General features: G+C 40.9%; 1 protein-coding gene across 3 annotated transcripts in view; it reads left to right on the top strand.

Annotated features, from left to right (window-relative positions):
* The window catches only part of LOC134348689 (inactive dipeptidyl peptidase 10-like), a 927,397-nt gene that overhangs the window by 756,400 nt on the left and 155,978 nt on the right, over positions 1–15,019 (top strand). For all 3 annotated transcript variants that reach the window (XM_063052476.1, XM_063052475.1, XM_063052477.1), the window contains one exon: positions 1,077–1,231. In XM_063052476.1, the coding sequence (XP_062908546.1) occupies positions 1,077–1,231 (155 nt within the window). The remainder of the gene's footprint in view (positions 1–1,076; positions 1,232–15,019) is intronic.

The raw sequence follows: 15,019 nt of genomic DNA, 5'->3' as shown, positions 1-15,019 counted from the left end.
CACAATCCACTCTAACTAGGCATTCCGATATTCAGTAGGATTCAATGAGATTCTTTGAAACTCCAGCAAGTACAGGCCCAGGTCCTTCAAATGTTCTTCATACATTAACCCTTTCATTCTCAGAATCATTCTTGTGAATTTAGATTGCACTATCTCCAATGCCAGAACATCCTTTCTTAGATATTGGGCCCAAAATTGCTCGCAATACTCCAAATGTGGTCTAACCAGTGCCTTATAAAGACTCAGCATTACATTCTTGTTTTTATATTCTAGTCCTCCCGAAATGAATGTGGATGATGCATTTGCCTTCCTCCCCACAGACTCAACCTACAAATTAACCTGTAGGGAATTCTGCACTAGGGCTCCCAAGTCCCTTTGCACCTCTGATTTCTGAACTTTTGGCCTGTTTAGAAAATTGTCTACACCTTTATTCCTTCCACAGAAATGCATGACCATACACTGCACTCCATCTGCCACTTCTTTGCCTAGTCTCCTAAGCCGTCCAAGTCTTTTGTAAGGAAGAATCATTCAGCAAATACAGCACTGTGCAAAAGTCATAGGCACACATACAGTGTGTGTGTGTGTGTATATCTACATATCTATAGATCTATAAGTAAATACATGGTTACAAGGATTACAGGAAGCTGATTAAAAAATTCAAGGATACCGAATTTGCCGACCCATCAGGAACCAGGGCAAACCATTCTGTTCATTCTGGAACACTGAAAAGCTAAGCAGATACGCTATAAAGCAGTAAGTAGCGAAATGTAATTGTGAGATGTATCAAAATTATTCATTTCCAGAATATCTGTTTCGTCATACATAGAGAAAAACTGTAATAGAAATAAGCCTGATTTCAGTATGTACAATTCATTTATGAATTATATTTATTAACTTGCATTCCATTTCATTATTTTCCTCAAAAGCAATAGATATAGTGTATCTAAGTGTTAAATACTTTATTTTGTATTTGAACTCACCAATGCTCATAATCTCCTGTTAGCTGTAAATTGGTTTGGAGCCTCATGATTGCTTTTATTGATTGTTTTATTTTGATGAAAATGCTTTGATTACAGAAGAGCTGATTCATTCCCATGTCACTCATTGGTGGTCCCCCAATGGAGAGCGTCTGGCGTTTCTGATGATCAATGATTCCTTGGTGCCTAATATGATAATTCCGCGATTTACTGGTAATCTGTATCCAAAAGGAAAACAGTACCCATATCCTAAGGTAAGAAAAACAAATGCAAATCTTTAAAAATATGTATTAATGAGTAATGCATACATTTGCAATCAAAATTTGTTGTGTGATCTTGTGTTGTTGCAGAGTACAGAGAGATAGATTTAGATCATAGAGTCTAGGACTGACAATAAAGAAAATGAAATGTTATCAGTTGTGAATTGTGCAGAAAGGTTGAGAAAGAAAGAAAGGACATCCATTGTTACGTTTTTAAATATTCTGTAAGTACAGCTGTTTTATTAGAACCACAGAAGTAAATTGAGCATACACTGAAAATGTGCAGTGCCCTTTGAGTCTGTTTACATAGTTTAAACTACCTCTGCTGAGCAGAAGCAGCAGATGTCTATTGTTTGACAAGCAACTGAAGTGAGGAGGATTAGCTGATTTATAAATATTCTTTCACCAAGCTTCCAGAAATACGTAAATATTCCCATTAGTGAAATATATTTTATAGTCTGCATTCACCACTGCTCGACTTCTAGAGAACATCGTGAATGATACTGGAATCGGTAGAGTGCCATGTATCATACAGGCCTTCGTGTGAAAAGTGGTAACCCAATGCTAAATGTCAACTGGATTGTGGCAGATGATCAATTGTCACTTTCCTAAATATTTAAAACACTCCATAGCAATTGTTAGGGATGTCTTAAGCCATATTCTAGGAGATAACAGTAAGTTACCCTGTCAGATGTTAGACACTTCTGTTTTCTGAACAGATGCGCCATAACAAATGCAAATAACTTCTGCAGTTAAGATCTTTAATACAAAGTAACTCTCCAATTTGTATGCTTCAAGATAAAAGATGTGCTTAAAGAGTGATGCAGAGGGCTTTCTGTCAAGAAATCGTTTCAGATGCCTTCAACAAATTCTGACAACTGTTTAATACCGTGCGTCTCTTGCATATCTGGGTAAAGGGAAGTACTCATGAAGGAGATGACTCAGTTGGTCTGCTTAATCTTACAAAGGTGTTTGTAACTTTCTCATTATCCCCTTTTGTTCAAGAGCCTGATGGCTGAGGGTCAATTTTGTGATATTAATATAAATTTGCAAGCCTTAAAATTCCTGGTGTGGCTCATCAGCCAGTTCCCAGCACATTTCAGCACAATACTCTACGTGGAACCTAGTGATAGAGTTGGAATTTGATGGATTTCTCCTGCTTTTGAGGCAAAATGTCTGTTCTTAGCTCCTGATCCAGATCAGATATGTATTTCTATTTACACATTCAGAAACATCGAAAAATCCTGATGGCTTAGAAAGCCATCAGAACTAGTGGTGAGGCTTTGTAACCAACCAGTTTCTCAGAGGGATTTTGTGACCAGGACCTCTCATGGCCTGCTTACCTTACCTAATTACATTGTTCAAAGGTCCTTGTCCTGGTACGCAGGGGTTCACTACTTTGGTCCACATCAGCTTTAACTAAAAATGTTATTGAAGTGTGGACAAGGTTATTACAGAGTACAAGCAGCCTGTTGGAGGAACTCAGTGTTACAGTGAGTGGTGACTCCTTGTGTACGGCTCCAAAGGGAATCGTCAAATATTCCTGGTAATACTATTCTTTTGCACTTCTGGTCAGGTGCTAATTGCATTTCATTGGATTTGTATCTGTCCTCGGCACAATGACAATAAAGTTGAATCTAATCTAATTGAGGACTGCCGCAGCTGAAATCCAGTCACAGTCATGGGTACTTCAGTAAGCAAAATTGTTTCAAGATGTTTACAAAAATCTATTGATTCTCAAAATTAGCAGACTCTAACCTGCAGGACACCAGGCAGCGAGTGCAATTTCCTTTTTAAAAAGCGCAGCTGCTTTTCTGAGCTGTAGGTAAAAGTGAAACGTGGGACACTGAAGTCCCTCTCCCTACCACACTCCTGGCTAATATGTAATCTCTGGAAAATAAAATGAAAGACATTGAGGGACATCAGGAACTGCTGTGTAGTTTACTTCATAGAGACATGGCACACCCCTAGCACCCCCGAGAGCTTCACCATCCACCGAATGGACCGATCATTGGTTTCAGGTAAAGGCAGAGGAGTGGTGTTTGCTTCATGATTAATTCATTATAGCACACACACATTGCAGTTCTGTAAAGGCCTTCTCTAACAACCTTGAACAGCGGGTGGTCAAGTGCATTCTATCTGCTATGAAAGTTTTCCACCATAATCGTGTTTGAAGTTCCGCCCCTCCCTGGTCAGCATTAGGCTGGTACAGGAGGAGTTGAGCATCGTATTCAGCAGTCACAACACACATACTGACATGCCTGAACCAGAAGATTTGCAGTCTGCTGAGGGTGAGATACATGGTGTTCAAGACTGGTGATCAAGAACTCTACCAGAAGTCCAGGTATGACCTACAGAAGACTATCTTAAGAGTGAAAAAACAATTCCAACTGAAGTTAGAGGCAAAATCCTATGTATGTCAGCCATAGCAGGGTTTATAGGACGTTACTTCCTACAAGCCAAAACCTAACATCAAAAATGGTTGTGATGCTTCAGTCCCTAATGAGATGAAGCTTTTATGCACATTTTGAAATGAAAAATAAAACTATACCTGTACGAATCCCTGCAGCATTTGGAAACCCTGTCTCAGAACATATTTTGAGAGAGAGAGAACACTCACAAGGCATCTGGCCCCAATGGTGTACCAGGCAGGACACTGAAAGCCTGCGCCAATCAACTGGCTGGAGTGTTTAAGGGCATCTTGAATCTCTCACTGCTGCAGTTAGAAGTTCCCACCTGCTTCAAAAGAGTGACAATCATACCAGTGCCCAAGAAGAGCAGGGTCAGTTGCCTCAGTGAATATCATCCAGTAGCACTAATACCTCCTGTGATTATGTGCTTTGACAGGTTGGTCATGGCCAGAGGTAACTCCTGCCTGGACCTGCCGCAATTAGCCTATTTCCTTAACAGGTCTACAGTGAATGTAATCTCAATGGCTCTCCATCTGACTTAGGACCACCTGGACAACAGCATTACCTATGTCAGGCTGTTGTTTAAGGATTAGAGCTCAGTGTGCAACACCATCATCCCGTCAGTAACAATCAACAAGCTTCAAAACCTGGACCTCTGGACCTCTGGACCTCCCTCTGCAACTGGATCCTTGACTTCTCATCAGGAGACGACAGGCAATGTAGATTGGAAATAACATCTCCTCCTCGCTGGCAATGAACACTGGTGCATGTCTCTTTCCAATTTTGGATTCTTTCATTAAATTGGGAATGGATGCATCTATTGTTTAGAATACTGTTATTATGTTTAATGACCAACGAAGGCTGAAGAAGAAGACTGCAGGCATTAAGTTCAACTTGATGAGAAACAAGGAGAGCTTTATAAATTTGTCTTAGTCAAGATGCAGTGTGTTGACCTGTGAAATACTGACTAATACTTTCCTCCCACTGATGATGTTCAGTCCAAAGCATTCCTCCAGTTAAATTGTTTGGTGCTTTATAATGAGATTGATGAATCAGATTCACTTTTCACCACATCCCATTACATTCCCTCATCCCTATCTCAAAATATCAAATCCCTGCTTTGGAATGATACCTAATAATATTAGACAACGAAGATTTTGCTTCCCAAATATTTTTGGGTGTGTCTTATAGATTTTGAGCTGCTGATCATGAAAATCCCCATGAGATTTCCTTATCACATTCCATTTTTTCTGATCGCTAATTTTTGTAATTTCAATCAATAATTCGATGATGATGACGACGTCGACTCAGACCTGAGAGGCCAGCGTTCGGCATTTTCATGCCTTACAAGGCACAGTTCGAAAGGCTGTGTGGGACACCACTCCTCACACAGACATTTCGCAGTATTATTTTACGAGGCCAAGTTGCGAGCTTGACATCAACCCAGCATGGATGGAGAGCGCGCATGGGGGCGGCCTGTCACTGGATCGAACTCGAGAACCTCCGTTCTCGAGCCCAGTGCTGATCTCACTGCGCCACCAGCCGACCAGTGAAAATTCAAGTTAAAATAACTGATGCCAAGATTAAGGCATTTTTGTTGATCCACAAATCAAACAGTTCATCAAAGACAGGCCAAAGAGTTTCTAGTAGAACTGCAGAAAATCGCATGGAAAGCATTCAAAGACGTTGTTGAAAAATTTCTTGGCAGCTGCACAACACCAAACTACATGCAGCTGGCTGACCACATATTTCAAGCATACAAAACCATGAAGTGCAAGATGTCACTAAAGATTCACTTTCTGCATTTCCATTTAGATTTCTTCCCTATAAATCTTGGTGCTGTCTATGGTGAACATGGTGAAAGGTTTCATCAGGACATTGCAGTCATGGAGAAACGGTATCAGGGCAACTGGAATCCATCAATGCTGGCTGATTATTGTTGGACAAGTGAGAAGTCTTAGACACTGAGTAGAAATGAAAATCATCAACAAAACATTTTTAGCTTAGTTGGAGTTATTGTAAGTGTCAGCATCGTTCTGCAAGTAAACAAATTATATTCAATAAAAGATAACTTATTGTTTCTCCAAATTCCTATACGGTAGTCTGAAATTATATTTGTGTTCAGCTTCAAGCGGTCTATCATAAACAAAAAAAATTCTGAGGAAGCAAAACTTTTGAAAAAATTTGTTGTGCAGTGTAAGTTATAACTCATTCACAAAGCGGTCTCACTTGCATTCCATAGTATGAACATCCAGACATTCATTAGGAAATTGGTCACCACGGGGTTTGCCTTCTATCTAAATTGGCCAACAGCTGAATAATACCAAAAGTCAGAGAATGGCGAGGAACATAGATTCTTGAAGTACTAATTGATGTGAATGGCAATTGATAAATGAACAGGAAAGTGAGGTGAAATGTTAAGGACATTTCAGAATCAGAATCAGGTTTAATATAACTGTCATGAAATTTGTTGTTTTGCAGCAGTATTGTATTGCACTGCATAGTAAGAACTATAAATTACAGTAAGTACATATACAGTACTGCGCAAAAGTTCTAGCTACCCCATCTCTATATTAAATACATAGATAGAGAGAACTAGGGTGGCTAAGACTTTTGCACAGTATTGTAGTAATTTTATATATTGCACTATACTGATGCTGCAAAAAAACCATTCCATGACATAAATGAGTGATGATAAACCTGATTCTGGTATGGGTCTCCACCCCCATCCCTGGCACTCCTTCCTCACCATCTGTCCCACACCCCTCCCATGGACTCCACCCTCACTATTTCCAACATCCTTTGTTCCTGACAGATCTACAAGCTCACTCTCCACTCCACGTTAACAAAAATTTGCTGTGCAAGTCTTAGGCATCCTAGCTATACATATGTGCCTAAGACTTTTGCACGGTAATGTATAAAAAAAATCATTCTGCCTCACACCTTGAATATTTATTTAAATTGAGATTATTTCATCTACATTCCTGAGCCCTTCAACTAAGAACTTACAATATACATTCCATTTCCTTGAAGCTAGCAGTAAAACTTTGAAAAAATGCAAGATGTCAAAAACTAGCTTTTACTACTATCATTGTAAACTGAGCCTACTGTGTTATCAAACAAAACTGATACCGAGTCACAGGGTAAGTGTTCAAAGGCTCAGTGCAACTTACACAACAGCAGGGACAATACTTGTGGAGATGTGTCACACACAGGGGAACTCTTTGGAGTTCAGAAGAATTGTTGGGGGCGGGGTCACATTGAAGCCTATCAAATATTAATAATTCTGGCTAAAGTCCTAGAAGTCTAGGACCAGAGGGAACAACCACAGAATTGAGAGACATCTATTTAGAAAAGAGATGAGAAATTTCTTTCGCAAACAACAGGAATTCTGCAGATGCTGGAAATTCAAGCAACATACATCAAAGTTGCTGGTGAACGCAGCAGGCCAAGCAGCATCTATAGGAAGAGGCGCAGTCGACGTTTCAGGCCGAGACCCTTCGTCAGGACTTCGTTAGTCCTGACGAAGGGTCTCGGCCTGAAACGTCGACTGCGCCTCTTCCTATAGATGCTGCTTGGCCTGCTGCGTTCACCAGCAACTTTGATGTATGTTGAGAAATTTCTTTAGTCAGAAAGTAGCAAATCGGTGGAATCCATTGCCACAGACTGCCGTGCAGACCAAATCACTGGTGGGGAAAAGGCAGGAGAAAGGGGGTGAGAGGGACGATGGAACAGCGGAACAGACTCACTGGGATGAATGGCCTAATTCTGCTCCTATGTCTTGTGAAACTGCTGACCAATCCTGTGCAGGGAGTTTATTTACACTGTTACAGAATATGTAAGCGGCACGAAAAAGGATGAACATTAACTTGAAGCAGAAGTTCATTTGTGGTGATGAATTTTAGGTTAGAACCTAAATATGGCATCTTGTACACGGCAATAGTAAGCTTTATTTATTTATTTATTTATTGCTTATTTGAGATACAGCATGAAGTAGGCCCTTCTGGTCCTTCGAACCGTGCCACCCGGCAATCTCCATATTTAACCCTAGCCTAATCCGGGGACAATTTACATTTACCAATTGACCTACCAACCGGTACATCTTTGGACTGTGGAAGGAAACCAGAACACCTGGAGGAAACCCACGCATTCACAAGGAGAATGTACAAACTCCTTACAGACGGGGCCGGGAGTTGAACCCAGGTCACTGGTACTGTAAAATGTTGCACTAACCATTTACGCTAACGTATCAACAAGCCTTTAATTTATTGAGTAAAGGCTGATTGAAACGTAGGTTTTAAGGAGTATATTACAGAAGGAGAGTGAGGCAGACATCCAGAGAGGTTTAGGAGAGAATTTCAGACCCAAAGGCCTGGAAGTAGGAGACATATAAATCGATAAGAGCTAGGGTGATGATGAAAAAGGATGGGTACAAGTTAGGACACAGGTAATAGAGGTTTGGACTGTTTCAGCTTCAAGGTGTGCAGAACGTAAGTAGCAAGATAAGAATATATTGCAATAAATTCCACAGAGTACAAAGGAAATTGATGCTGTTTCCACAACAAAAGAGCAGTTCCAGTTCCAGAGTAGAAATTGATGATTTTTTGTTTAAATTGAGATACTCAATATCAAAAATATAAACAGAAAATTTAGTACAACTGAGTGCAGTAATATCAAACAGTGCTCCAATTCTAATAAGTGTCTTTTAAAACCGAGATTTGTGTTTATAGCCACATCAGTGGGGAAAAAATATAAGCCAATGCAGGACTATATTGCGATTTGATTGTTATGAAGCATAGGCCACATCAGTCAGGAGCCCATATGGTCAATTCAATCATGAAACACAGAGTTAAATGGTTATACAAAGCAATGCTAAGAAGAATTGGACAGGGAGGTCAAGAGCAAATTGTCAATAGACAGACAGACATGCTTTATTGATCCAGAGGGAAATTGGGTTTCGTTACAGTGGAACCAACCAAGAATAGAGTATAAATATAGCAATATAAAACCATAAATAATTAAATAGCAATATGTAAGTTACGCCAGATGGAAATAAGTTCAGGACCAGCCTATTGGCTCAGGGTGTCTGATCCTCCAAGGGAGGAGTTGTAAAGTTTGATGGCCACAGGCAGGAATGACTTCCTATGACGCTCAGTATTGCATCTCGGAGGAATGAGTCTCTGGCTGAATGTACTCCTGTGCCCAACCAGTACATTATGTAGTGGATGGGAGACATTGTCCAAGATGGCATGCAACTTGGACAGCATCCTCTTTTCAGACACCACCGCAAGAGAGTCCAGTTCCATCCCCACAACATCACTGGCCTTACGAATGAGTTTGTTGATTTTGTTGGTGTTTGCTACCCTCAGCCTGCTGCCCCAGCACACAACAGCAAACATGATAGCACTGGCCACCACAGACCCGTAGAACATCCTCAGCATCGTCCGGCAGATGTTAAAGGACCTCAGTCTCCTCAGGAAATAGAGACGGCTCTGACCCTTCTTGTAGACAGCCTCAGTGTTCTTTGACCAGTCCAGTTTATTGTCAATTCGTATCCCCAGGTATTTGTAATCCTCCACCATGTCCACACTGACCCCCCTGGATGGAAACAGGGGTCACCGGTACCTTAGCTCTCCTCAGGTCTAACACCACCTCCTTAGTCCAATAATTGCAGGTCGGGCAGCACATAATGAAAGAGAAACAATTGACATTTTGGGTATATGATCCTTCATTAGATTGTAGAAGAGAAAGAAGATACAAGTTGTTTTTGAGTAGGAGGGAGAGTGGAGGAGGAATGTGTAGGATAAAAAGAATGTCAGTGATAGGATGACTCGAGATGGATTAATGGCTGTAGTTTATCAGTACATGAAGCTAAATTAACAAATGTCATGACACATGCCAGTGATAATAAGCCTGATTCTGATTCTGATTCTTGGTGCGTGAAATAAGTTTTTAAAGGTAAAACAGGACTTGCCCACCAGGCTAGTCTAAATCATCCATTCGTTATCTGCCGTGTTGTATCACATGGTCTTGGCAAATTTTTGTGCAGAAGTGGTTTGCCATTGCTGCCTTCTAGGCAGTGCCTTTTAAGGATGGGTAACCCAAGCCATTATCAATACTCTTCGAAGATTGTCTACCTGAGATCAGTGGCCGCAAAACCAGGACCTATGATCTGTACCAGCTGCTCAAATGATCATCCACCACCTGCTTCACGTGACTCTTATCTGGTGGAGATGAGCAGCTAAGCAGGTGCTACACCTTGCCCAAGGGTGACCTGCAGGCTAGCGGAGGGAGGGAGCGCCTTACGCCTCCTTTGGTAGAGATACTCACCTCCCAAATAAGACTAAATAATTATGATAAAAATAATTGGGCCAGCATGATTCAAACAAAAAACAGAAAATGGTAAATACTGGAAAAATAAAATGGACTAATTATTGTGGATAAATAATTCAAACTTCATTTGGGAGTCAAAAACGTCAATCTCTAAGAACAGGGTAGAGGATGGAGCCTAAGAAATAGGGTTTGTGGCAGGGATCTAGACAATTCCTTTGCAACTCCAAACATTTAGTTGGAAAAGTTTTCAACTCATCCAGTTTCAAATGTGGCAGTAATAATGTGGGTGTGGGAAGAGGAATAATCTCAGAAATTTCTCTAGCCATGCCTGAACAGATAAGAATCAGAATCAGGTTTAATATCATCATCATCATCATGTCGTGAAAGGGTTAACTTCGTGGCAACAGTACAATGCAATACATGATAAATATAGAAAAAAATCTGAATTTCTATAAATATATATACTATTTTAATATATATGTTTAATAATTAAAGTCAGCAGTACAAAAAGAGAAATTAAAAAAGTAGTGCGTTAGTATTCATGAGTTCAATGTCCACTTAGAAATCAGATGGCAGAGAGGAAGAAGCTGTTCCTGGATCACTGAGTGTGTGCCTTCGGGCTTCTGTACCTCCTTCCTGATGAGAAGAGGGCATGTCCTCGGTGGTGGGGGTCCTTAATGACACCACCTTTCTGAGGCACCGTTCCTGGAAGATGTGTTGGATACTACAGAAACTAGTAGCCAAGTTGGAGCTGACTAATTTTATAACTTTCTGCTATTTACTTTGATCCTGTGCAGTAGCACCTCCCCCCACCCCCTCCCCATACCAGATGGTAATGCAGTCAGTCAGAGTGCTGTCCATGGTACATCTGTAGAAGTTTTCGAGAGTTTCAGGTGATAAACCAAATCTTTTCATACTCCAGATGAATTATAGCTGCTGTCTTGCCTTCTTTATGGTTGTGTCAATATGTTGGGACTAGGTTAGTTCATCAGAGATATTGTCACCCAGGAACCTGAAAGTGCTCACTTTCTCCTCTTCTGATCCCTCTATGAGGATTGGTTTTTGTTCCTTCATCTCACTCCACAATCAGCTCCTTGGTCTTACCGATGTTGAGTGCAAGAGTGTAACTGCAACATCACTCAACTAGATTGCATATCTTGCACTTGTATGCCCTCTGTGAGTCTGCCAACAATGGTTGTATCACCAGCAAATATATGGATTGCATTTGAGCTATGTGTAGCCACACAATCATGGGGATAGAGAGAGAAGAGCAGTGGGCTAAGCATATATCTCTGTGGAGTGCCAATGTTGATTGGCAGCAAGGTGGAGATGCTATTACCAATTTTCACAGATCGTGGTCTTCCATTTAGGAAGTCAAGGATTCAGTTCCAGAGGGGGTGGCAGAGTACCAAGCTGTGTAGCTGTTCAATCAGGACTAATGATGATGTTAAATGCTTAGAATGATGGTGCTAGACTAGACTCAGTTAGATGATAAAGTTTATAAATTACAACTCAACAAACAGTGATGGAAAACAAAGACATAATAGATGATTTCCTGTTAATTTTGTGCCTCGGAATAATGCTAAATTTACCAGCTGAGTCTGAATAGATAAGAATGGAAGCAGACAGGTGAGATGGCTTCCAGGAGAGGAAGATGGTGTGGTCAGCTCTGTTAAATATAAAGGAAGGATAGATTGCAATTAGTGACAATAATCAATTTTATTGCTTTAGAATAGCCAAATGGAAGAGATTCAACCAATCATTTCAGTGAAAAATGACCATAAATATGGACGGCTTGACTGTTCTCAAGGAAGGAAAGTTGAATGGTTAGCAATTCAAAAGGAGGCAGGAGATAACTTAGACCATGATCTAAGTTTGGGACTAAAACTGGACGTAATAATTGAAAAATTAATGTTTAATCACCCATGATATCACTGGTTAATCTGTTCTGTACATTACAATATGTAATTTGCTTATTTATGTATAATTCATTTGTAGATTTTATCCTAAATTCATAAATTATTGTGTTATTGTGTGTTATATGTACTGTATGTTATGTGTACCACTGTGCTTTACACTCTAGTTCAGAGGAATGTTGTCTTGTTTGAAGGTATACATGTATATAGCTAAATGACAATAGACTTGACCTGAAGAGTGTAATAGTCATTCTGCGTGAAAGGAATGACTACAACATGGTGAATCCACACTGACTGCCAAAGACATATTGTATTAATCCCATTTATTCACCTACATCCCATCAATTTCCCCATACTCCACACTGATCTAGTCACTTGGGGCAATTTACACTGGCTGTTTATACCATCAACTCCCATATGGTCACTGGGAGGATGTGCAAAGTGCACATAGACAGCAGAAAAGGTTAGAATTTAGCCTGGGTCGTTGGAGCTGTAGTACAACAGGTTTACCTGTTTAGCCAAAAGCTCTCTCTTTTGCCCAATAGCCCACTGGCATTTAGAGTAGCAATGAAGGTTCTCCATTTCTGACGATGTTTAGGGCTTACTTCATTGTGTCAGTAGCTTCCTTTCAGTTTTCACTTCTGCCAGTCATGCAAGTCCCAGGTAGAGACTCAGGAATACCATCATACTCGGATGCAGAAGGATTCTTTGTTGCTGGTTTTATCAGTCAGGGTTGTTAGCCCTGAGCTGAGCCCCTGAACCTGGAGGACTGATGGACCACCCTTAGTCTGGCCTCTACGCTTTGATGTGTTTGGCATGGGTGACTGGGTGACCCTAGCAAAAGCCAAAGCATAAAGCCCTGATTCCAGCCAACGTAGCTCTCCAGGTCATTGAGGCACACAAGCCTCCAAATCATAACAAGGTTGTGGAGGGCTGTGTCACGGTGCTGCCCTGAAAATGTCTGAGCTTTCTTTGGTTTGGGCATTTTAGACTCTGATATCCTCTTTATCTCCAACGAGGGGCATAACATTATGGTGATTGGAGGAAAGTGTAAGGTGAATGCTAGAGAAAGGTTTCTTTACACAGAGAGTGGTGAGTGCATGGAACATGATACCATTGGTGGTGGTAGAGACATATACATTGGGGGCATTTAAAAAGAATCTTAGATAGGCACCTGGATGAAAGAAAAATGAAGGGCTATGTGGGAGGGAGGAGTCTGATTGATCTTAGAGTAGGTTAAAGGATCAGCACAGCATTCTGGGTGAAGAGCCTGTACTGTGTAGAGCTGTTTTATGTTCTATGTTTCTTCTTTTACTAGAACTCAATATGTGGAAAAGCTGTGGTTTTGCTACCTCATCTTCATGATCTTCATAATAATTTTCGGGCACTTGTATACGATGCATCTGATCTGTCAGAACATCCCTGACACTGCCACAAAATGTGTAATAATTTCCCTGGCAGTTACATGGTTGCTATATCTGAATTTAACAGCTGTCTGTACCTAACACAAGGGATTAGTGGGGCGGGGGGGGAGAATAATTTTTGGTCTGAGAGATTCTAAAACATGCATGCCTTTAGGAAGTATCATTGTGACTCATCAGAGAGAAAATAATTGACCTTCACAGTTTGATTGCTGATCCCTGACTGGTCCCAACTGCGCAGTAAAGCTCTTTTTCTGTTAGTTTAACCCTTGGTACTAGAGTACTCGTATTTAGAGTCTTCAATATGAAAATGTCGAAAGGCATTTCGCAGATGAACGGAAGAAAATTTTCAGAAGGGGCAACTAGTTATGTCTGTAAAGGTAAATAACAAGAGAATTTTAGAGAAGGAAATAAAGAGATTTAAGTGCCAGGCCAAATTGAAAAGATCAGGTATACACTGAATCGAGGCGGCTGAGTCCAGGCCCAGAGCTTATCAAAGCATCTGAACCCAATGTTTGGGTGACAATTTAAGTGCCTGGTCATATTGAAAAGATTAGGATGTCAGGGCCCAAGGGTCCACCATGTTTACTCATCTCTGTGCTAAACTGAGGGTCCTTGGATGGACCCTTTTTGTGGACTCCAGGTCTGAATGCTATCTGCTTGCTTTTATTGTTTGTGTGATTTTATTTCTCAACGTATTGGGTGTTTGACCGTCTTTATTTTTAATTGGTTCTTCTGGGTTTCTTTGAGATGTGGCTGCCTATAAGGAGACAAATGTCAAGGTTGTATAATACATACATACTTTGAACTTTGAATGAAGATACAGTGAGTATGGCAGTGCACAAAGGTTGGTGTGAGGGGATTAGGGAAAAGAACATTGTGGAAGTCTACATTTTAAAGGATAATTGGTTTACACAGTCTGCTGATGCTGCTGTGGTGTGGAAAGAAGCTATAAGTTATAAGTATTTATTGTGTTGCACAATACATTGTTTCTTACATGTTAGTCCATTGCCACCTCACGTGCCACAATGAGACCACCCTCAGGGTAGAGGCACAGCATTTTATATTTCATCTGGGTAGCCTCCAACTTGATGACATAAATATCGATTTCTCCATTCAGTAAATTTTTTTCTCTCCCCTCCCCTCTTCTTCATTCCCTGCTCTGGCTTCTTATCTATTCCCACCTGCCTATCACCTCCCCCAGTGTCCTTCCTCCTTCCATTTCTCCTATGGTCTACTCTCCTCTCCTTTCAAATCCCTTCTTCTCCAGCCCTTTACTTTTCCCCCCTCCTTCACCTGGCTTCACCTATCACCTCCTTCTCTTCCTATCACCTTTTATTATTCTGCCATCTCCCCCCTTCCTTCTCAATCCTGAAGAAGGGTCTCAGCCAGAAACGTCAACTGTTGATTCATTTCATAGAACATAGAATAGTACAGCACAGTACAGGCCCTTCGGCCCACAATGTTGTGCCAACCCTCAAACCCTGCCTCCCATATAAGTCCCCCACGTTAAATTCCTCCATATACCTGTCTAGTAGTCTCTTAAATTTCACTAGTGTATCTGCCTCCACCACTGACTCAGGCAGTGCATTCCACGCACCAACCACTCTCTGAGTAAAAAACCTTCCTCTAATATCCCCCTTGAACTTCCCACCCCTTACCTTAAAGCCAGGTCCTCTTGTATTGAGCAGTGGTGCCCTG

Source organism: Mobula hypostoma, chromosome 6 (genome assembly GCF_963921235.1).
Source record: "Mobula hypostoma chromosome 6, sMobHyp1.1, whole genome shotgun sequence".
In the NCBI taxonomy this organism is placed as follows: Eukaryota; Metazoa; Chordata; class Chondrichthyes; order Myliobatiformes; family Myliobatidae; genus Mobula; species Mobula hypostoma.
The sequence above is the reverse complement of the archived record's forward strand: the minus strand, read 5'-3'. Positions and strand labels throughout refer to the sequence as shown.